This window comes from Alternaria conjuncta (assembly GCF_024043145.1).
Source record: "Alternaria conjuncta strain BMP 0040 chromosome Unknown scaffold_11, whole genome shotgun sequence".
Lineage (NCBI taxonomy): Eukaryota > Fungi > Ascomycota > Dothideomycetes > Pleosporales > Pleosporaceae > Alternaria > Alternaria conjuncta.
Window position 1 is genome coordinate 478,118 of NW_026250100.1, and position 22,489 is coordinate 500,606.

General features: G+C 52.4%; 6 protein-coding genes across 6 annotated transcripts; 4 read left to right on the forward strand and 2 right to left on the reverse strand.

The window, feature by feature from the left end:
* Nucleotides 1–2,161: 2,161 nt before the first annotated feature.
* J4E85_007700 (uncharacterized protein) lies at nt 2,162–2,947 on the forward strand (the record flags this gene model as incomplete). The annotated part of the gene is made up of 1 exon (XM_051471931.1): nt 2,162–2,947. One exon carries the CDS (start codon nt 2,162–2,164, stop codon nt 2,945–2,947), a length of 786 nt encoding a protein of 261 aa, XP_051324128.1.
* An 893-nt stretch (nt 2,948–3,840) lies between these two features.
* On the forward strand, nt 3,841–4,372 carry J4E85_007701 (uncharacterized protein; the record flags this gene model as incomplete). The annotated part of the gene is made up of 2 exons (XM_051471932.1): nt 3,841–4,291; nt 4,335–4,372. 2 exons carry the CDS (start codon nt 3,841–3,843, stop codon nt 4,370–4,372), a joined length of 489 nt encoding a protein of 162 aa, XP_051324129.1.
* Nucleotides 4,373–5,401: 1,029 nt separating this feature from the next.
* On the reverse strand, nt 5,402–8,084 carry J4E85_007702 (uncharacterized protein; the record flags this gene model as incomplete). The annotated part of the gene is made up of 5 exons (XM_051471933.1): nt 5,402–6,529; nt 6,576–7,433; nt 7,481–7,694; nt 7,745–7,842; nt 7,920–8,084. 5 exons carry the CDS (start codon nt 8,082–8,084, stop codon nt 5,402–5,404), a joined length of 2,463 nt encoding a protein of 820 aa, XP_051324130.1.
* A 1,149-nt stretch (nt 8,085–9,233) lies between these two features.
* On the forward strand, nt 9,234–15,950 carry J4E85_007703 (uncharacterized protein; the record flags this gene model as incomplete). The annotated part of the gene is made up of 7 exons (XM_051471934.1): nt 9,234–11,921; nt 11,973–12,273; nt 12,324–12,450; nt 12,502–13,438; nt 13,485–14,157; nt 14,205–14,971; nt 15,018–15,950. The coding sequence occupies 7 exons, from the start codon at nt 9,234–9,236 to the stop codon at nt 15,948–15,950; spliced, it is 6,426 nt and encodes a 2,141-aa protein (XP_051324131.1).
* A 2,272-nt stretch (nt 15,951–18,222) lies between these two features.
* Nucleotides 18,223–18,606, forward strand: J4E85_007704 (uncharacterized protein; the record flags this gene model as incomplete). The annotated part of the gene is made up of 1 exon (XM_051471935.1): nt 18,223–18,606. One exon carries the CDS (start codon nt 18,223–18,225, stop codon nt 18,604–18,606), a length of 384 nt encoding a protein of 127 aa, XP_051324132.1.
* An 866-nt stretch (nt 18,607–19,472) lies between these two features.
* J4E85_007705 (uncharacterized protein) lies at nt 19,473–21,869 on the reverse strand (the record flags this gene model as incomplete). Its single annotated transcript, XM_051471936.1, has 2 exons — nt 19,473–21,554; nt 21,606–21,869. The coding sequence occupies 2 exons, from the start codon at nt 21,867–21,869 to the stop codon at nt 19,473–19,475; spliced, it is 2,346 nt and encodes a 781-aa protein (XP_051324133.1).
* Nucleotides 21,870–22,489: the final 620 nt, after the last annotated feature.

The following is a 22,489-nucleotide window of genomic DNA, read 5'->3' on the forward strand; positions in this document are numbered from 1 at the left end:
AGTCTTGTTAGAACTGGACATGCTGGGTGGGGTATGCATGAAATCGTGACTTTCGTGGAACGGGTCAACATCTCTGACACTTATCCAGTCTCAGTAACATACACAGTAGTCTCCTATTATAATCGAAACTGGGGGCACACGTCGTGTTCTCACGGCTGCGTGACGTCATTGTGTTCACTCCGGGGAGGCAGGAGCCTAGCGCTGGTTGACCACCCGACTTTCTTCTTACAAACACCGACTTGCGCAGCTCTTCCAACACGGCAATAAGGTCACTAACTTCTATTATCACACATCAAATTGCTTATCATTGTGCGCGAAAACTTGGAAGGACGACCGTTGCATGATTGCATCTCCTCCCCGCACCTGCCATCCGGATGTCGCGACGCACATGGACGTCCCCACCAATCGAGCCGCGCTACCTTAGATGAAGGATATTTGCGCTGAGAAGCCATGGTATGACGTAGCTACATTCGTATAGGCGTTACTCAGGCAATGCCCTGCCTTCGCAACGCTCACAAGCTGCGGTGCACCTTTCCGTAGATTCGCCTTCCAAGATGTATGGTATCGGAATAGGCGATACTGGGCTCTCTGTCATCGAAGAGTTCCCAATCCCGGTGGTGGCTGGCTGAGTAATAGTCACTTCGGCAGACTCCACGATAAGTACCTAGGTAGGCACTGAGGTAGGTATTGGACACATACGTGGCACGACATCAACGCCTAGAAGTCCAGACGAGCCTTTTGCGTGAATTTGTATAAACTCAACTGCTCATTTGCCAGATCTGCTTACAGCGTTGTGACTGACTGGGATTAGAACAGGAAAGAGGGGTAGTCGCAAGGCTCTGAGCTTATGATACGAAGAGTTGGTAACGCTGCTTTCTCATCTCTTCCCCTTGTTTTCTTGCCTCCTAAATATCAGGAAGAAGTCGTTATCAGCGCCTTTTGTATCTTGTATACGAACGTACGATGAGCGGAGAACAGCCGCCTGCAAATCCGCCGATGAAGATATTTGTCCTTTGCGATGGAACAGGACAGGATGCGGTTAGAAACCGGGAACCTACGCAACATACGAATGTTCATCGATTCAGGCAATGTGTGAAGAGCTCGAGATTCGTCAAACACATATATCAAGCAGGAATTGGGACACATGCGCCCGCAGATGCCAGTACAATGAGCCTCTCCAATTTGACCGACCTACGTTATCAGGCTACTGGAAGCGGTGAGTGAACCCAGAGTAGCGTTCCAAAGCTACAAAGTATGCGTCTGGTGCCAGCAAGTAACAGAGAATTGCAGATATCTACTCCATCATCCACAAGATGTACAAGGAGCTCTGCGAAAACCATGAGAACAATCGAGACGCCGAGATTCACTTGCTCGGATTCTCAAGGGGCGCATTTGCAGTTCGTTGTCTGGCTTGCCTCATTGAAGACGTGGGATTGCTCGAAGAACCCTTCCGAACGAGGAACTTTGAACGTATCTACAATAACTGGGAATCACAGGACAAAGCCAAGATTGAGGCATGGGAGGAAGAAAGAAGCGAACAAGCTTTTTATCCTGTTACCATTGCAAGCTGTGGGGTCTGGGATACTGTATCCGCTCTTAGCTCCTCCTCCACCCTCTCATTCGTGAATGATAGGGTGCCTGCCAAAATGAGTTTTGCGTTCCAGGCGCTAGCTCTGCATGAGCGACGAAAAATATACAATCCGGTACTTTGGAAGCACATACCGAATCAGAAGACATGTATTCGCCAAACCTGGTTTGCTGGGGATCATTCCGACATTGGCGGCGGCTGGCCCGATTGTGGACTTGCAAACCTGACGTTGATCTGGATGTTGGCTCAGTATAAGAGATGTTTTCCTGATTTGATCATCAGTTGCAAAATTTTGTACAAACGTCTCTGTCCACCCGGAGCTGGATGGCCTTCACTGAGTTACACGTTAAGCCAAGGTGTGTGTGTGTGTCGCGGAGGTGCGCAGGCTAGGGGATTCAGTACTAATGTCTGTTTACAGGGAATGTAAATCACTCTTGGATTGGGGGCATATGGACCCAAGGATACAAAGCTCGAGAGCTCTTTCTCGGAAAAGACGCAGAAAATGGTGAGGATGGATCAGCCCAGCCGTGTCACCGACAGACGATACATTTCACGGCGCGCGTCTTTCTGGCTATGGGTCGGCAAGAGGTTACCGAACGCACTTGCCTACTCACGGCTGGCTATACCGAGACTATCACTCCCGATCAGTCATCCATAGCCTGGGTACTGAAGAAGACAGGAAAAATGAAGCTGGAGAAGAAGGAGGGCGAGGGAAGTGAGAAAGACGACATGCAGAAGAAGGGAAAGAGTAGAAAGAACGAGGCAAAGAGAGTGACGAAGAGCAAGAGGATAAGTCAGAAAGAGGACGTAAGAAAGAAGAAGGAGAAGGAGAAGAATCTGCAGGATACCCTAACCATCGCAGAGGATGAAACGACAAAGTGGGAAAACGACATCATCTTCGAATGGACCAAGAAAGCGCAAAAGCTTGTCAAGAAAGAAGTCGGTAACCTTTTCAGGGAGGGCATTGCTTACTATGGAATGACTTTCAAGCATCTCCTTCGTGGACACAAAGCATCCAGCAACAATTCTAGCATCACGGTCGAACAAATCATGTCTGAAAAGCCAGGTCGCACTGTCGAGCAGGCGTACAAGATCATCATCGATCAGGCGTGGGAAGTCAGCCTAGAACACTTTCTCCGTAAGAACCAAAATCAGGCAACTTGCGAAGCAGCATACAAGGTTCACTACCCTCCACCCAGAAACGTTGTCGTGAGATCTCGTAAAAGGAGCTCATCGGAAAAACCGCCGCGAAGGATACTTGTATCCGAGGAACGGGGAAAACGGCGAAGTCGGTCATCCAACCCATCCAGAGACGTGACTTCATACAGCGGTCAAATCGTATACGGTAAAGCGCCTTAGGAAAGAACGCAGCTTGGGCGTTACTAGGTAGAAACAACGAGATCAATTCACGGCGGCACTTCATACAAGAGAAGAAGCTGAACAAGACTGAAGACTACATTAAGATAAAAACAGGCGAGGCAGGTAACCTAAAATTGATGGATGCTCTAGGGTGATTAGGTAGACACTAGCATAAGAAGATAACGTCACGCAGCTAGGAGAACACAATATGTGCCCTCATTTCTCGAATATCATAAGAGTGTCAGGTGATTGTTATGCACAGTATTGTGACTAGATTAGCGTAAGAAATGTTAGGTAGTTCCACGGTTCGAGTTCATGATATCTCGGTACTACCACTATACTCACATAGGAGTCATACACGCTTACCACGATATAAGTGCACACCATCCGTAGCCCAGCTTCTAGACCGCTACATCCATTTCAAGTTCCAACTCACAAGCACGCAACCAGGCATGCCTTCATTAACGTCTTCGTCCAAACTAGCGAGTTCAAAACGGACCAGGACTCTCATATCCCTTGAAGACGAGCAAGATTTCCTCACTACGCGGGTATGGTGTACTAGAAGGTATATGAAGAAGCTAGGCGAAGAACTAAACCACGAAAACTTGGGCAGTACGAAGTACTGGGAGAAAGCAACGGAATACACCGTTTTGGGTCGGGAGTTATCGTTATACCAGCTCCAGAGAGCAAAAGTTGACCATCGTATCGCTCTTAAAAGAAAGGAATTTCGGTCTAAGGTCAAATTCATGAGAACGGATAAAGCGCGGCTGTTCAGGGAGAGTATGATGGCTTGGGATTTGAAAGGAAAAATCTATGAGCGACGTGCTGCTGGAGCCGGAGGAGCTGAGACTGAAAAGAGCACCAGACTGAAGTCGCTCATACCAGTTTCTCCCATGGCTCCATCGCGATTCAACATAGAAGCCACCTTCGCACGCCACGGTTTCAGAAACTCCATCATCGCAGATCAAGGAATGGTGGACCCTAGGGAAAGAGACAATCTCAGGTACTGGAGTTACCTCTGGAACATATTCTCCGGGACCTACGAATACGGAGGCTATCGGCGGTTTGAAGCTACGCCTGTTTTCGCCTCTCAGTCCAACCCAGACCTTGCTACCGCACTATTCGGTTCCAGCAACATCGACTCCCCTTCTTCTCTCTTCTCATCATTCAACGGACTTCTACTACCTGATTACATGGGAGCACGCTTCGACAGTGGCATTATGGCCATTGTTCCCGATATCTCCTCCCCCACGTACCCCTCCGAAATAGCATTGTGGAAAGACACCACGCCAAGAGAATACAAACTCAAGATCTTCACGCAGAACCGAGAGACCGAACAGACGGGTGGGCTGATGCAAGATATCAATTCCTTTACAAACGCCCGTAGGCCAGTTCCACTCCGCGATATCGACGGGTCGAAAGTAGGATTCCCTGTTTCTAGTCGGGAGGGTAGACCGAGGGAGTGTTATCTGTTTTTCCACTATTGTGTGCAGATACTGCGACAGGCTTGGAAAGGTCTTCCTGTAGTAGACGGGGAAAGGCCTGGGTCCGATTGGGGTGATGTGGGGAAATATGTTGACCGTGAGCAGATGCGTGCGGTTATTGATGAACTTGGGGGTGAGTATGAGGGTTTGATGGGGTGTGCGGGGGTTGGCGTTGGCGATGGTGGAGGAGATCGGTACATGCTCCTTGAGGCACTAGCTGAGCAGGTCATCATTAGTAATCAGATGAACGGGAGGAGGGATGAGTTGTATGGCGATGAGGAAGATGAGGATAGCGACGAAGACGACGATGGCGACGATTGGTGTCCCATGAAGACGCCTTATTATAACCCAACTGATATAGCGAATACGTCGTATCGTCTGGACGAATAGTTTGGTGAGAAGACTGGATCTATATCTTACTTGCGATGTGAGGAGATGCATTAGATACCCCTTCGCATACCGCCCCATAACGCATGACATGACCCGGACATTTCACTGTACAATATGCTCAATTTTCCATTCTCAATGGTACATCTAATAATACAAAAGGGCCTTTCAATCAATCCATCGCCCCGAGTCAAACAAAGCTATAAGCCGCGAGAAACCACGCTCAAAACCAAGCAAAAATACTCCATGCATGCAACCGTCTTTTCATGACCCACACCAATGCTTTCTTGCCAGAGAAAAACATCGTCCCGTCGACATGCCCCAACCCCACCCACTCCATATACCCTAATTATGCAAGAGATGGACCTGAGCCAGACTTGTTATGAAATGTCTAGTTGACGTGTTGCCCTTGATACCCAAAAACGCCGCAACGGTTGCTGAAAGAAAAACAGGGGATAGCAGGCAAAAGGAAACAGGGTGTAAAGGGTTGACGTAGCCTTGCTGAAACAAGAGGGCTATCCTTTTGGCCATGAGAGAAAGTGCAGAACCTCCGACCTGAAATTGCATTGGGTGCATCAGAGGCTCACTGACTGCTTCCATGATCATATCCGTTCGAACCATTTGTTACATCAAGAATCCTATTCGGCGCCGGACTCGACTTCTTGACGGGCGGATCAAGGATGGTCGGACTGGAAAGCGGTTCCAGGCTCTTGACGGGCGGGAAGATAGGCGTCTCGGACATTTGATGGCTTGATACCGGGCGCATGGCGTCATGTTTTGAGGGCGCGGGAATGGGGTCTGGGAGCATCTGCGCGGGCATTTGGGACGATGGTGATGGAGCTATGCGCATTGGTGCTGGGGCCGGGGAGGACATGTTTGCTGGGAGGGGCGCGGGCGAACTGTGTTTGGTCGGGGAGAAGGAGGGGCGGTTGGCGGAGCTGGGTGGGAAGGAGGAGTGCGGGCTGTTGAAGTTGAAGCTTGGTGGTAGGCCGTTGGTTGGACGGGGGGAGGCGGCTGGTGAGTGCTTTACTGGTGAGCCGCCTGGGCCTGCTGCTGATGCTGGGCGACTGAAGCTCCGCACATACGGTGCTGCGGGTTGTGGTGGGCCGAATGGATTCGAGTTGAAGGGGTTGGGTCCGCCGAAAGAGCTGCCGTTCTGCTGTGGCTGTGGCATGTGGAAGCTTTTTGTTGGGCTGCTCGGTATCCGTTCGAGGTTGTACGGTGGAGGTGACGATGTTGGACCGTTGCCAGTTCTGTGCCCAGGAGACGAGAAGTGAGATCGTATTGGCGATGACATGCTACCGTTCGCGCCCTTGGTGGGTGATCCATATGCGGCTTCCGATCTTTGTATGCCAGGTGGACCTAGAGCTTGACCACGGGGAGAGAGACTCGGGCCATCGACCCATGGCTGTGCGGGATGCATGGAGGGCTGGAAAGCTTGTGGTCGTGGTAGTTGTACTGCATCAAACAAGTTCGTTGACATAGAGGGGCCGTTGCCATTTGCTTCTGCTTGGTTTCGTGGTGACTGAGATGTCAATCGTAGCTTGAGAGAAGGGAGTTTCGGCTCGTCCGCCTCTCCCTCTTTACGCTTGCAGGCAGTGCAAACAAACGTGAACTTCGAATCGTCGGCCTGTTCTTCTGTGATGTCATGGCACTTCATGTGTTGCCAGACATTGCACTTCTCACACGATATTTGTGGGGTGTTGTCGTTCTACTAAAGTCAGCGGAATGCATGGTCGATGTGCAGTAATACTCACCAGGTTGGAGCCGTAAGTGCCGCACTTCTCGCAGTCAAAGAACCAATCTTCCTCCTCGTTAAGCCTTTTGAGATCACTCTCATGCTTCTTCATCATGGCTTTCAGGTGTCGCTCCGATAGCCTGGCATTGTTTGAGGCCAGCTTCTGTTCGTTCTCGTGCAGTTTACGCAGCTCCTCTTCTTTCAGAATCTTTGCCGTCTCACGCTCCTTCAGCCGTTGCTCACGAGTCATCCTGCGAGAATCCTGTGCCTCCTCCATCTTCTTTTGCTTCTCTTGCTCCGCCTTGGCCATCGCAAGTTCTTCCTGCCTCTTACGTTCTGCAGCCTCGGCTTCTTCAACCTCCTTCTGTTTCTCGAGTCGCGACGAGATTCGGGACGAGCGCTTCGCTGTAGCAAGCTTCTGCATGTTCTCCAACTCCTTCATCTTGCGGGCCTGCTTCTTTGCCTGCTCCTCTGCCAGCCCCTCCATGACAGGCATAACGTCTTCCTGAAGGCGTTTGTATAGAACCTTTTCGTTTGGATCGCGACTCTTCCGGATGCTGCTCATGTATTCCTGGTAGTCTTCCAAGGTGACGCAAATGCACTCCCACTTCTTGCCGCCGAGACCGTCGTCAAGCTCTTGAGGCTGTTGCTCTTCAGTTGCTTGCTCCTCCTCCTCAGCTTCTTCGGGTTCGGGAGTGGACGCCTTTTGTCGCTTGCTGGCTCTTGAACCTCTCGATTTCTTGGGCTTTGGTTTAGATTTGGCCTTGGCTTTCGTAGGTTCGGGAGGAGGTGGTGGATCGGTCATTCGGTACATGCGGTTGTCGTCGAGAACGAATAGCGATCGCTCTTGCGAGTCCCAGCCCGTGGGCTCCATACGCTGTGGCATGTTAGTCGTTGCCCTGCACCAATCCCAGTGATGCTTACCCATAGTGTCTGCTCGCTATCCGTCGCTCCAATCTTCTCTCTTATTGTGTTCGGGTTGTTGAGCGTCCATACGGAAAGTTGTTGCAAGACGCGTATTTTGGTGAAGACGTCGAAGTCGTGGAACTTGTTGGGCTCCTCTTCCTCGCCAAAGGGGTTTTGGGCGGGCGCTTTCGCGACATACTGTCGGCGGGTGTATTCATCGAAGATTTCGGGTCTACCATCATGTCAGTACTATCGAGACTATGCGCAATGGCCAGGTCTTACGTCAAGCCCTTGTGTGACGATACGTGCTTCAGCAGCGCTAGGCCAATTTGTGCGAGTTTGTCGGATGGCTGTGGTTGGAGACATTCGGATTCCAATTCCTGCACGTGTGTCAGCTCGTGGTCCTTGTAAAACATATGCGCGCCGGGCTGGGATGCCAGGCGCAAAGGGCATGTACCTCGATGTCAAAGTCCTTGTCGATTTTGACCGCGTCACCGAAGAGACTGATGTACTGGGCTAAGTTTGCAAACTGCCACATGTTGCGCAGTTTCTGCAGTGTGCTGGGCTCTTCAACAGGCGCCTCGGCCTCCATTTCGTCGGCGGCGCGTTTTCGAGACGGCATGGCTGCGGTGCCTCGCGTGCGGCGACGCGTGTGAGTTACGTGTGGATATGGTGTAGAGGCCAGAAATGGTGGCTAGCAAATGCGCGTTGTGAGATGTCGATAGGTAATGCTGTCGTGGTGTCGGCGGGCTCGTGGGTAGGGCGATGATGCGAGTGCCGATGTCCCTTTTTGGTGATGTGAGTGATGAATGTCGCGCGTCGATTGTCGGCGAGTCCGGGGGAGGCCCAAAGCGGTAAGGCGCCATCGGCCCAGCCTTGCACATGCAATCTGGCAGAGACAGAACACTCATGACGATGACGAAGAACGCAGACAGCGGCTTTGCTTGTACTACACAGGCAGAGCTATCGCAATGGCAATGGCATATCGAGTGCATGGCATGAATGTAGCTGCTTACTAAGACCAGTCCCTATAAACCTTAATGCACCCGTCTTACAGGATATGCGCACTCCAAGAGTATCGGTCTTTCGTGACAGAATGGACAATTCGACCGGCCGTCGGTTGGGACTCCACCAAGCCACCGAAATTATCATCGTCACGGCCATGATGACAGGAGGTGACGATATAAGGCCGCGTGGCTCACGCAAGTGCACAAGCCACAGCTCCACCAAGTGTGGCTCATTGCCGGAGGATTCCACGCCAGGGGCCACAGACGTTGCATGGTAAGCCGTCAGCAGTTTCGGATTCCTGGGTGGTGTTGGTTACTCATGCTGTATGGTGGTTCGCTTTGACTTGGAGAGCAAATGCCGTATAAATAATCGCATAACAGATTCATGTTCTTCGTAATGGCACCGTCTACAGGATAGCGATGACACATGCCAAACACGACAAGTACCGTAGACGTTAAACTAAAATTAACCCTCAGCCCTAGCCTAAGCCGCGCATCCTGGTCGCTCACTACACCCTTGTCCGTGCTTGGGAATCCGCATCCATCCCGCATTTCAACCAACTCTTTCCCACCAAACACACCACACGCGCCCTTTGGACTGCTACGCGCCACCTACCGCTCTCGCCATCGCTGCCACGCTCTCTCTACGCTACGACACTCGCTTACGTTTGTTTTGACGCCTGCATGATCGCGCAATAGCATTCTGGGAGAGCTAGTTGGTTCAGATGCTGGGTTGAACGCCGCATATCAGACAGGACGTCCCGATGTCCTACCCGGATCCCAACCACGGCCGAAGTCACCCCCACCAATCAATACCTCTGCAAGACCTCAATCGCCCACCCGACGGCTTCGAAGAAGATGCGTCGCAAGAACACCGCCGGACGCTCAGCGACCGCGGGCGCAATCTGCTCAGACAGGCCGGCGCGATAGGCACAGGGGGACATTTCCGCGACTCGCAGTACTCGCCCATCGTAGAGGTGTCGCCCAGCCCTACGCGATTCGCACCGCCGCACATAAACACCAATCTGCCCCCTTCGCATAATGGCATCCGAAGGGTCGTGGACGACGGAGAGCCTGGCTCGCCCTTGGACGCGGTCGCATACCAGACGGCGATTGGATTTGGCATGGGCATGGAATTCCAGGGCGACACATCGCCGCCAATACCGACGCCGGCATCGTCCATGTCCTATACACACACACCCTATGGGCACGAACCATACGTCGACAGATCTACCTCGGAAGACCACGACTACTTCTCCCCCACCTACGACGATACGGCCCGCTTGACCGACGCGCGCAACCTCCAGCCGATAAGCGGGGCCACAGCTCCTTCCACTCCCAACGAGCGATCCAGCTTCCAGAGTGTGCACTTTCTCAGCCCTGGTGATGCCTCGCCGACAGCCCGGCATGGCGGCGACATTGGGCAGGTGGAGGCTGGCAACGTGCGCGACTCACGAGGAAGGAAGCGCTCGTTATCGCCTGGCAATTTCGAGTCGCCTCTACACAGGGCTGGGACTATTATGCGGAACATGTCCCAGCGTGTTGTCAATGTCAGCAACGACTCTCAGGTCGCTGAGCGAACCATCCAACGGAAATCCACCATACACCAAGGACGCCTTGCACCTCCTCTATCCATCCCACCACTGCCCGAGTACTCCAATGACGGTCCTACCTCGCCTGTTCCCTCCACGCCACTCGAGAAGCCGCCGTCACCGATCGTGTACTCAAGGACGCCAAGCGCATCATGGAACCATCCACCAAATCCCTTGCGCGGGAAGAGTCTTGGCATTTTCCCTGCTGACAGCAAATTGAGAATCAGGCTTTGCGACCTGCTTGTGCATCCTGTCACAGAGCCACTGCTGCTCGTTCTTATCGTGATTCAGACGGTTTTACTAGCAGTGGATGCGCGTACGAAGGCAGTCTATAACACTGGGCACAGCAAGGAAATCTCGACTTTCAATGGCATCGACTGGGCTCTCATGTGTCTTTTCATCATATACACATTCGAGGTCATTGTCCGCATCATCGTCTCTGGTTTCATTATCAATCCCGTCGAGTACAGCACCATCAACCGCCAGGTCGGCTTGCGCGAGGCTGTCATGAGTAAAGCAAATCAGCTATTTTCGGGTCTCCACCGACAACCTTCACAGCGAAAAACGGGCACCAACACCGACTTTGCTGCAGACCCCCAGCAGCCTTCCGTGCTCCGGTCCTTCACTACTGCACAGATGCACACCGACATCGGAGTAGGCGATGCACGTCACCAAGTACGTACTCGCCTCGCGCATCGGGCATATCTCAGGCACTCGTTCAATCGAACCGACTTCGTTGCGGTGGTCTCGTACTGGATTGCTTTTGTCCTAGGACTGTGGAACATTGACAATAGTCGAGTCATACTTGTCTTCGACATGTTGAGCTGTTTGCGAATCATCCGTCTTCTGAACCTCACTAGCGGAACCTCCGTCATTCTCCGAAGTTTGAAGAAGGCTGCGCCTTTGCTGGTCAATGTCGCCTTCCTCATCGGATTCTTCTGGCTTCTCTTTTCCATCGTCGGTGTCCAGAGTTTCAAATCAAGTCTGCGCAGGAACTGTGTGTGGACAGACCCAGCGGATAGGAACATCAAGTTCACGAATGATGCCCAATTCTGCGGTGGCCATCTAGACAACCGTGAAGGCTATCATCCCCTAACATACATACCGGCTCCAGGCATGCCACCCGGGCCTGACAACGGCAAAGGCTTTCTTTGTCCAAAGGGCTCACTATGCGTTGAGGATGACAACCCATTTGCAGGCACGAAAAGTTTCGACAATATCCTCCAGTCTCTTGAGCTTGTATTCGTCATCATGTCGTCCAACACGTGGTCCGACTTGCTCTACACAGTAGCTGATACCGACTACCTCATCAGTGCCCTTTTCTTCATCGTAGGGCTGTTAATCCTGAGTTTGTGGCTCATCTCTCTCTTGATCGCTGTCATCACCTCCTCCTTCCAAATCATCCGCGAAGAAAGCAAGACCAGTGCTTTCACCGGAGTGGAGATCAAAGATGAAGATGCAGAGAAGAACGACGAGAAACAGCGCGTGAGTAGTCTCAAACGTCTCTACGACAGGACTCTCTGGGTGTGGGTGGCTGTCATAGCCTTTGGCCTTGTTGCTCAAATGATGAGAAGCGCCAACATGAGCGACTTTCGCCGTTTTTTCATCAATGCCGCAGAAATTGTCGTCACCTTCATACTGTTCGTTGAGATTCTCATACGAATTGTTGTGGACTGGAGGCATTTCTTCAGGAGTAGGCGCAACGTCATCGACCTCATGATCGCCATCATCACAGCTGTCATACAAATACCAGCCATCAAGCATGCACACAATGGAAAAGCCTACGCCTGGTTGTCGATATTCCAGATCCTTCGTGTCTATCGCGTTGTCTTGGCTGTGCCAATGACACGCGACCTCATCGTAGGTTACCTTCTCCATCATTGGGAACTCCCGAACTAACAGCTATACCAGACAGTCGTGTTTGGAAACGCGGGTGGTCTATTGAACTTGATTCTCTTTGTGTTCCTTTTGACTTTTCTAGCATCCATCTTCGCCTCAAAGCTGCTCCGCGGCGAAATTCCGGAGGAAGACGATGGCGAGACGATTCGCGTACCATTCTTCGACATCTACAATTCCTTCTTGGGAATGTACCAGATATTTTCCAGTGAAGATTGGACAAGTATCTTGTACACTGTTACCCAATTTCAGAAGCCCTTTGGCACAGCGTGGATTGGAGCGTCTTTTTGTATCATGTGGTTCATTTTCGCTAATTGTAAGTACGACTCGACTCTCAATCTGGTGCAAAGGCTGACCAAAGACTAGTCATTGTCCTGAACATGTTTATTGCTGTCATCCAGGAGAACTTCGACGTGTCTGAGGATGAGAAGCGCTTACAGCAAGTCAAAGCGTTTCTGCAGCAAAAGGAAGATGGTCTCACTTCGTCTACTGGGTACGTTAAACTCTCTTCCCTGTGATTGATATACCAGCTCACCCATTCTAGTAACCTCTCTCTGTCATCCATCTTCAAGCTCGGACAGGCACGACGCAGGGATCCACTCGACTATGGACACGCCGCTACAGAAATGCTGCTCAAGGATGCGGTCGTCCGTGACTTTCTTGACGAGGCAGACGGTAGCGAAAGCCCACAAGAAGAAGACCCGCGCCCAGGCATCCGCCCAGCCAAGACTATAGTGGGATCGGGAACCATGTCCACAATCTGGCAACGATTCCAGCGTCGAATCATACACCGGGAGCCCAACCCTTTCTACGCTCCTCTCGACTTCGGCCGCGCATATGAGGATCTTGACCCAAGAAGCATGGCAAAGGAGGTCGTCTCAGCTACCGAGAGGCGTAAGAAGGCTCAACGCGAGTATTTACGAAACCACCCCAACTACAACGTTTCCCTGTTCATCTTCCGAGCCAACAATCCCATACGCAAGCTATGTCAGCGTGTCGTGGGCCCTGGCCGCGGTGGTGACCGTATCGAAGGAGTTGCTCCATCTGTCCCTGTCTGGTATGCATTCTCGGCATTCATCTACGCTGCAATTATCGCCATGGTACTGTTGGCCTGTATCACAACGCCACTGTACCAACGCGAGTACTTCATGACCCACGACTTCAGCGTCAAGAACTGGTTCGTGTGGGTAGACATGGGCTTTGCGGTGCTCTTCAGCATCGAGGCGCTGATCAAAGTGATTGCCGATGGTTTCTTTTGGACTCCCAACGCCTACTTCCGCGGCTCTTGGGGCTTCATAGATGGCATTGTATTGATCACTCTTTGGGTCAATGTTGGCACATCGTTCTTGAACGAAGGCCAAGTCACTAGAACCGTGGGCGCGTTCAAAGCTTTGAGGGCTTTACGTTTGCTCAACATCAGCGACAGTGCACGTAACCACTTTCACGCGCTCATCGTTCGCGGTTGGTGGAAACTATTCTCGGTAAGCATCTTGCAACCTCCATTTTTTCAGAGCTAATGATGACCAGGCTGCTTTCGTGTCATTGAGTCTGTTGATTCCATTCGCCATCTACGGTCTGAACCTCTTCGTCGGTCAACTTCAGTCCTGTAACGATGGTGACTTCCCTGGAGGCGCTAGTCTCCGAGACTGTGTCGGAGAATACAACAGCAAGCCTTTCGACTGGGAGGTTTTGGCCCCACGCCAAGCTGCCAATCCCTATTACGACTTCGATAACTTCGGAGATGCCCTCTTCATCTTGTTCCAGATTGTTTCCCAAGAAGGCTGGACAGACAACATGTGGACTGCAATGAGTATCACCGGAGTTTACACACAGCCAGCAGACAGAGCATCGCAGGGAAACTCTGTCTACTTCATTGTCTTCAACTTGCTCGGAGCTGTCTTCGTGTTGACGCTGTTTGTTTCCGTCTTCATGCGCAACTACACGGAACAGACTGGTGTCGCCTTCTTGACGACAGATCAGCGCTCTTGGCTTGAACTACGAAAGCTCCTTCGTCAAGTCGCTCCATCCAAGCGACCTTCGTCTACCAAGGTACGGGAGAGCTGGGAAGAGTGGTGTTACCGTAGGGCGGTCACCAAGACCGGACCATGGCAGAGATTTATTACCGGCGTTTTGATACTGCACCTCCTGCTGCTGTGTTTGGAGTGGTACCCAGGCTATGGTCCATGGGAGGTAGCTAGGGGTAAGTTCCATTCCACCGAGTCCATGGCCTAATACTAATATGACTAGACTACATCTTCCTGGCGCTCACCATCGTCTTCATCGCGAACATAGTCATCCGAATCATCGGTCGCTCATGGCACCGTTTCCGGAGAAGCGCATGGGACATATACTCGATATTCTCTGTTGCGGGGACTTTCGTGACATCGATTCTTGTGTTAGCGAGAGACGATGTTAGGCCCTTCGTCCAGCTGCACAAGCTCTTCCTTGTCTCCATCGCTCTCATGCTCATCCCTCGGAACAACCAACTCGACCAGCTGTTCAAGACTGCCGCAGCAAGTCTCGCAGCCATCGCAAACCTTCTCGCCACATGGTTCGTTCTGTTCCTGGTATACGCCATCGCCCTCACGCAGACTTTTGGTCTTACCAGATTTGGAGCTAGCGAGACTGGAAACATCAACTTCCGAACTGTGCCCAAAGCACTCGTCTTTCTCTTTGTGATGAGTGGTGGCGAGGGTTGGAATGAGTTCATGGAGGACTTTGCAAACGTCGACAAACCTTACTGCACCGTGGGCAGAAGATACTTCGACAGCGACTGCGGTAGTCCCGAGTGGGCGCGAGCTCTCTTCATCACTTGGAACATCTTGAGCATGTACATCTTCGTCAACTTGTTCGTCTCGTTGATCTACGAAAGTTTCAGTTACGTGTATCAACGAAGTAGCGGGCTGTCAGTCATCAGCCGAGAGGAAATTCGTCGCTTCAAACAAGCCTGGGCTGAGTACGATCCAAACGGGACCGGCTACATCTCGAGAGAAGTGTTCCCCAGGCTTCTGGGTGTAAGTTCGTCATTGTCGTATTTAAGCACAAAACTAACTATATCAGGAACTGTCCGGTATCTTCGAGATGCGTATCTATGACTGCGACTTCACTGTGAATCGATTGATCGAAGAGTGTGGGGTAGCACCCGGAAGGGAGTCCAATCTTCCTGTGTCAGGCCGTGAACCAACAAAGGAGATCGACCTGGACAAACTGAACCGGTGTCTCGCCCAGCTACCAGTCGCGGAGATACGTCGCAGACGAAGACGTATGAATCTTTTCTATGAGGAAGTACTTGTGTCGAGCGATCCCGACAGAGGCGTTGGGTTTTCATCACTACTTATGATTCTGGCTCATCACAAAGTCATCAACGACAACAAGAGCTTGAGACTGGAAGAGTTTTTGAGGCGCCGTGCGCGCCTTCAAAGAATCGAAGAAGCTGTCCGCCGTAACGTGGTCAAAGGCTTTTTCGACACCCTATACTGGGCACGGCGCTTCCGTCGTGCCATGGACCTGAAGAAGCAAGGACGTATGGCAACAGTCCCTCAGTTCACTGTTCCCGAGATCTTCATCGACGACGAGGACATCACAAATGCCCAGCGAACTCAATCTTCCGGACCTCCCAGTCCTCTCTTCTCACCTCAAGATCTCTACGCACCTTCCCCTCGCAACTCTGCTGGCGCGTCTACTTCGCCACCAGCCTTCCCTTACGACCGCACACGGAGCAGAACCAACTCCATACAACAAACACCGACAGGCTCACCTACACGGGGAAGCCCGCAGCCATCGCCGTTCTCCATGTCTGGCAGCGAGCAAGAATGGCAGTTTGCTTCGGCACTTAGTCGGCCACCCAGTCCTCTCGAAGTCGATCCTGGGCAAGCGAATAGTCGCAGCCGAGCAAATAGCGCAGTCAGTGCGGCCGATGTTTTGGAAGTGCTTGACAATTCCGCATGGGGCGAATCGATTAGAAGGAGTTTCACTCAGCGGCGGCGCAGTTAGCGTCCGAGAAGATTTGTATATGAACGCTAAAGACAAGCATGAGCAGGTGTCAATCACGTCGATCAAGCTGGCTTGGTGTGGCTTCGGCAACACGTCGAGCCAAAACGGGATGGTTCAGGATGGCGTACGATACGGAGTCTGTTGCATGAACGTCTGGAATGATTGGATACGTAAGCGGCCGGCATCAACCCAACATGCAACCATAATGTGGAATTGATGGTTCGGTTGGGAATGGGGATGCGGCCTGTAATGGTGTAATGGCGGTGGAGTTAACTTTTGGCATTGCATAGCGTCGGCGTTGAGCGATTGATCAAATCACCTTAGATATTACTATCACGAAGCTTCATATCTTTCCCAATGGTGCGCATTCTCATCGCTCCGTCGACTCCTACACGGGGCATACGAGAGCCGTTTGTATTAGTTCACAGTATAGCGCACGAGATGTCCGGTACGCTACTCAACGTGCATCGTGAACACACATACAATAGTCTCTTCGTCCAAGCCGACCGTACCATGGTTCAAAGAATAACCCGACAGCATGAACACACGCAGGTGACAGACGCTAATTGTACCTTCCGTCGGTCGGCATTGGAAGGCATAATAACCAGTCCCTTGTTTACAGCTGGTTATGAGCTTCTTCCGTCTCTTCTAGACCCGACAAGGACCACGCGATTATAGCGCACTGTGATATACGATCGCCCCGCACCTCGATGAATGTTGCATGCAGACCTGAAACGTTGATCTGCTCCTCGCCGATGAGCTCTTACCTGATGTGCTTTCACGTGTGGTGTGTACCAGACACCCTCACGTCACCAACCGTGAGCACAATGCATACCTATCTTTGGCTCACCACCCACAAGTTCCAGCGTTGACACACCACACTGTAGCATCACACGGGAGCATCACAACCGTGTCTGCATTTGTTGAACGTCCGATGCGTCTGAAACGCTGGTCTGCCGTTAGACAGCTGGGCGAACCGCGCCATGCCGCATCGGGATACGCACGCCTGTCGCAGATTCTCGCATCACACACGCAGCACCCGGTCTCGAGACAGGCCGGTTGAGCATGGAGACACTGCGAGCTTCAAGTGCTGGGTAATGCCTACTTATGGGCTGGCGGGCTGCAAGCAAGAAACAACAGCCAGGGTGATTCACGTCTGAAGCGGCCGAACTGGGAGCGGCTCGTCACCGGCTCCAGGTTCATGGGCGAGCGGAAAGCCCTCCGATCATCGTGCCTGTTCAACAAGTTTATGGCTTGGACGTGATGGTGGACACCTCCCTGGCGAGACGATGCAGAGCGCCGGGCGATGATGACAACAAAGCAGCCAGAACGCGTCGTGTCGGGCGCAAAAGCAACACCGCCAACGTCCATGTCAACAAAAACATGGCCACTAGCAGTTCGCCGACGTAAGAATAGCACCGGGCAGCCCTCACAATCTCGTGTGAAGCCACCAACAAAGTCGACATAATGACGAAGCTCCACAGTGTAATGAGGATGATCCCCCGACTACCCACTGCTACCTAATTTCTTATCGATTGCAGGCTGCTCTCTGAAATGAAGCCATGCAATCATTCCGCGGCACTCCCAATGGGCCGCCAGTCGACGACTCCCGCTCGCTTGTTTCCAGACGGGTGATCAAACGAGGCTCGACCCCTCAATTCACGCGTTCCTGACAGGGATGTCCGCTGCAGCAGTCCCATGTCCCACCTTCCAGGGTTTTAGCTTCTGGGACGTAACACGCACTGGCACAGAGAAGTGCCAACATGCGACACGCATGCTTAAGGATCCGCCATCGTCCGCCTTTTTTTTCTCGACTAAAACTACAGGAATAAGTTTCCTTCTTCATTCCATCTCCCGACTCCTCCTCCTTTTAACTTACCTTCGCTTTTCAGACTGTGCGCGAGTGTCTTTGACCACTGCACTACTGTATCTCCCAATCTACATTCATATATACCCTTTGAACAGAGTTGATCTCCCCTTTGCACTTCCACTTCCACCTTTTCTGATTCGCAAGCCGATCGACAAGGACCCAACACTCGTTGTCCTATCACATCCCTACGACTGCCATTCCTTACATTACCTCCTTCGTAAGGACAGCTGGAACTTTCTATTCGAAACATCCTTCATTTGCAATCGGACTCCGACAAACACTCCGCGTCTATATTCGCTCAAACAATACCGGGAAGCTACATCATAGCAACCGTCGCCTGAGAAAAGCAATTCCACCAACCTCAACTCCGACGTAACAACCACCACCTCAACACCACTCAAAATGCCTTCCCCAAGCCGCACCAACCGCTTCCAATCCTTCACCCCCCTGCGCAGCACATCCGGCTCCCTCCGCCGCCTCAAGACCGCCTTCAGCCCCACCCGCAACTCTCTGCGCTCGGCATCGCCCTCCTCCATCTTCACCTCCAGCACCACATCGCCGCTGACGCGCAACTCATCGCCACACAGCCACCGCTCCTCCGGCTCTTCCATCCGCCAACTCCTCGCCGTGCGCCGCAAGCCCAGCGTGTACGAGTTCGAAATGGAAGAGGAGAAGCACTTGTTCGAAACCGAGCTCGATGTCCTCGAGCCGAGACCGAGCATGGGTCGCGGCGCGAGTGAGGTGCATGTTGTTGGCATCTTTGAGGTGTTGGACGGGAAGTGCTAGACGCATACGACTTGTTGTTGCTGGCGCTTGTTGATTGGGTTATGCTTGAACATGTTTATGACTGAACTGTTTAATGGGGCGTTTTCATCTTCCCATCACCACGCATCGTTGTGTGCGTGTGTGGATGGGTCTTGCTTTTTCAATTAGATTGGGTACTCACGGTGACGTGTCAAAGGCGTTCTCTTTGTACGTGTCATCTCTTCGACATGGACATTGGCTTGGTTTGCTTCTTTCTTATACCCCAATGGACTGGATTGGACTGGGGGGTACTTTACCACGGCAGACATTATGCAATACGATCAAATCTTTTCTTTCAACATTGATTATCAACTTTGCAATTTGCGCATTTGCATCTTGTTGTTGTGACGCTCGTGCGAGAGTATGCAAGTGAGGCTCTGAGAGTTGGGAGCGTTGGGCCTTCATGCGGTGTTAGCTCAAAGCTTGTGAGCTGTCAATGGCGAGACCATGGGCAGCCTCGCATTTTCGGATATTAGGTACAGGTACTAGCGGGCATGTCGGGCAACGTGCTTGCAGAATGTAACATGATGTATGTATACCCTTAGAGCAGAGCTTAAATATTGGGTGCAAGTCAAAGAAATAAGATTCTTGGTACCTGACGCCACGAACCGTTTAGTAGTTGTGAGTTTGGTATCTCCGTCGATAGATCAGCACGATTTACATAATCACGAGTAACACTTCAGTTGAGGTGTATCATAGTATTGACATTCACTCTCCAAAAGCAGTCTAAAAAAATATGTATCTGCCGTGCAATTTCCAACGCCACGCCAATGCATACCAACCCTCCGCCATTCCCCTAATCATATCAAAACACAGGCTTAGACCAAAGTGTCTGCCCACAAAACCGCTTAGTGTACGCCATTGACAGGCTGTTGCAAGTTGTCCAACTCCTCCTTTCGCTTCCTGTACAGCTCCTGTGCTTCCCTCTCCCTCTTAGTAACGAACTGAACTTCCTCGCGCAGGCTCTCCAGTCTGCGTGCGATGCCATCTTGCTCGCTGTACTGCGCCGTCCTCGCTGTGTTCAAATCGTCCCTTGCACGCTCGAGTGCTGAGAACGCGCCACTGATCTTCTCTCGTAGTAGATTTGATCGTTTGATGTAGCCGGCGTGATGTGTTGTTAATCGCTTCTCGATCTTGTTCGCACGTTCCGCGGCTTCAATGATGGACTCTTGTGCGTTGTCGAAGGCTTCGACGAGCAGTTGGTGTTCGTCGATCTCGTCTTCCTCGTAGCCTGCGATGCCGGGCAGCATTGCGGAACCGTGAAGCGTGGTCCAGGAACTGTCGAGCTCGGCGTGGAAGGCCTTCTTGTCCTTGTCTGAGGTCATGGCAAGTTCAAGCGCGAGCTCCATCTTGGCATTTCGGAGAGCATCATCGGTCATGGAATCGAGACGTGTTACTGAACCAGTTACTCGGCCATCGCCGAACTTCTGGACGTCGTTCGCGATGAGCTTAGCCATCTCGATTTCGACTTCGCGTTCGACAGGGTCAGAGAGGTCCAACGCGCGCTTCATCATGACGTCAATGTCGACCAGCGATGGCCTTGGAAGGAACTTCTGCACGACTTGACTTTGCCTGCCGAAGTCTGCGGCTTCCTGGGCTTCGCGTGCTTCACGGATTTTTCGGTCGCGCTCAGCAGCGTCTTCCTCGCTAACTTCGACTTCCATGTGATCCGCCTGCTCCTCCGGGAGCTCAAACTCCCAGCTTTCTTCCTTGGGTTTTGGCAGCGCAGCGAGCCTGCTCTTCAGGTCTTGCCGCTTCACTTGCTCCCTTAGTTTGATATCGCGGGGTGTCTGGCCAACAAGTTGCATGCCACTCTCCTCTCCGTTGAGGCGTAGTGTATCGCGTGGTGTTCGCATGGGTGTCGCTCCCGGTCCCTGGCGCATGGTTGTTTCTCCAGCTCCGCCATTTGCTTGCCTGAAAGGCGTTGCCATGGGGTTTGGTGTCACAATCTGGTGTCGTGAGGCGGGTCCTGATAGCGAGGCGGGTGCTTCGTCGTCTACGAGATCTGGGTTGTCGCCACCTAGCAAAGCAGACTGGGTCTCTGTTCGCATCCGGGCATTCCGCACCTCATTCGCGACGTAGTCCTCCTCTTTGGGGGCCATGGGCGTGCGAATGGGTGTGTTGCCAATCACGTTCGAGTAGTTCCCGATCAGGCCATGTGTTGCGATGTTGTCACTGCTGCCCGCAGTAATTGCGCGCTGTCCAGTCGTTCCCATCTTGACGATATCTTCCAACTCGGCCTCTCCGACTTGCGGCGCTGGAAGCACGAGACCGCGTCGCTTGCTGCTCTGTTCTGCTTCCCGTATCCTCTGCGCTTGTGCGGCCTTAGCATACGACGCTGCAAGACCTCCTGACTTCTCATCCTTCTTCTTCTTCCTGTCACCTCCTCCGTCTTCCTGCGATTCCATCTTCCTCTTGTTCGCAAGCTGTTGCTTTCGCGGATCGAAGGCCTCTCGTTGTTGTTCGTTGCGGTCGATTTCTTCTGTGGTGTCGAAGAAGCCGGCGGGGACTTCCTTCTCGAGCGGTACGTCGGCGTTGTAGTCGATGTGGTTGCCCTTCTTCGGAGTAATCTTGATGTTGATACCGGCAGCTTTCAGCTCTCGTCGCTTCTGAAGCAAGGCAAGTCTTCTTGATTCCTCAAGTTGGCGCTCGCGGGCCTTCCGCTTGGCCTTCTTACCACTGACGTTTGCCAGACGCGCACGCGCCTCTGACAGCATCTCCTTGTCTTCCTCGTCGATATCGACCGCATCGGGTCTCGCAGGTCGGCTCTCGGCGTAGGCGTCGACTTCTCCGGGGCGAAGACGACGTACATCGTCTGCTGAAGGAGCGGCTGAATCTCCACCCTCCGGACCCGCCAGTCCAAGATCGCCAGACTCTCTCGCTTCTTGTTCGTCTAACAGCTTTTGGTAGCGCTCGAGACATTGCGTAGCCTGCGGAAAGTTAGCATGATACTGGAAAAAGGGATAATCGCAACAGCGTACCGTTCGTCCAACAATAGGCGCAATAGTCCTCCATTGGGTGGGGAGGAGTTTGGCCATAGTCAGGAGCTTCTCATCCTCCTCTCGCGACCAGTCCGTCTTCCGGATAGCGGGGTCGATCCAGTTGGTCCAGCGCGACTTGCATTGCTTCGCGCTCTTCTTGGACAGCAGCGAGGCGCATCGCGACCACTGGTTCAGCCCATACTTGCTGATGGCGGCCTTCAAGACCTCGTCCTCGACGTTGGACCAGGAAGATGTGACGACCATATTGGATGGCTTCCGGGGGGTATCGTGGGTCAGCGCGCGTGTCGTGAGCGATGGTATCCTCGATCGCGAAACTGAAAATGGGCTGCAGCCACTAGCGTCTTGGCAGTCGCAAGCACCGCGTGGGAACAGCAAAGTGAAGTCCGGATAGCTTGCAGAACGACCTGGAGTTGAGACCAGCGGTTAGTGATATTAATGCGCGCTTCTCCTCTGAAGCGAAGTCATCAGAGCGATCCACACAATGCAGTCGCGGCGCAGGCACCAGACTTTCACGTGCGCCAGACGACCGCGGTCACAGTGACGTAAATCCACCATCTCCATCTTCCCATAGTCCTATTGCTACGATCTCACTACACCCCCTCTTGGCTACATATTCCGCTACGATGGTATCTCCACGGCAGGTCACGGGGCGCGTTCCCGTTCTTTTTCTCACCACGTCTTCCTCAAGAGCGTCCTGTCGACAAAATTTACCTTCAGTCACCTACAACAGAAATTATTCCGATGCGAGCTCCAACACCTCAACTCCAGTGAAAGGCGATACTAAAAAGCTCGATACCAAGCTTTCCGATGAAATAAAGCCTAAGAAAAAGACACAAGCTGAGCTCGATGCCGAGGTGATGGCA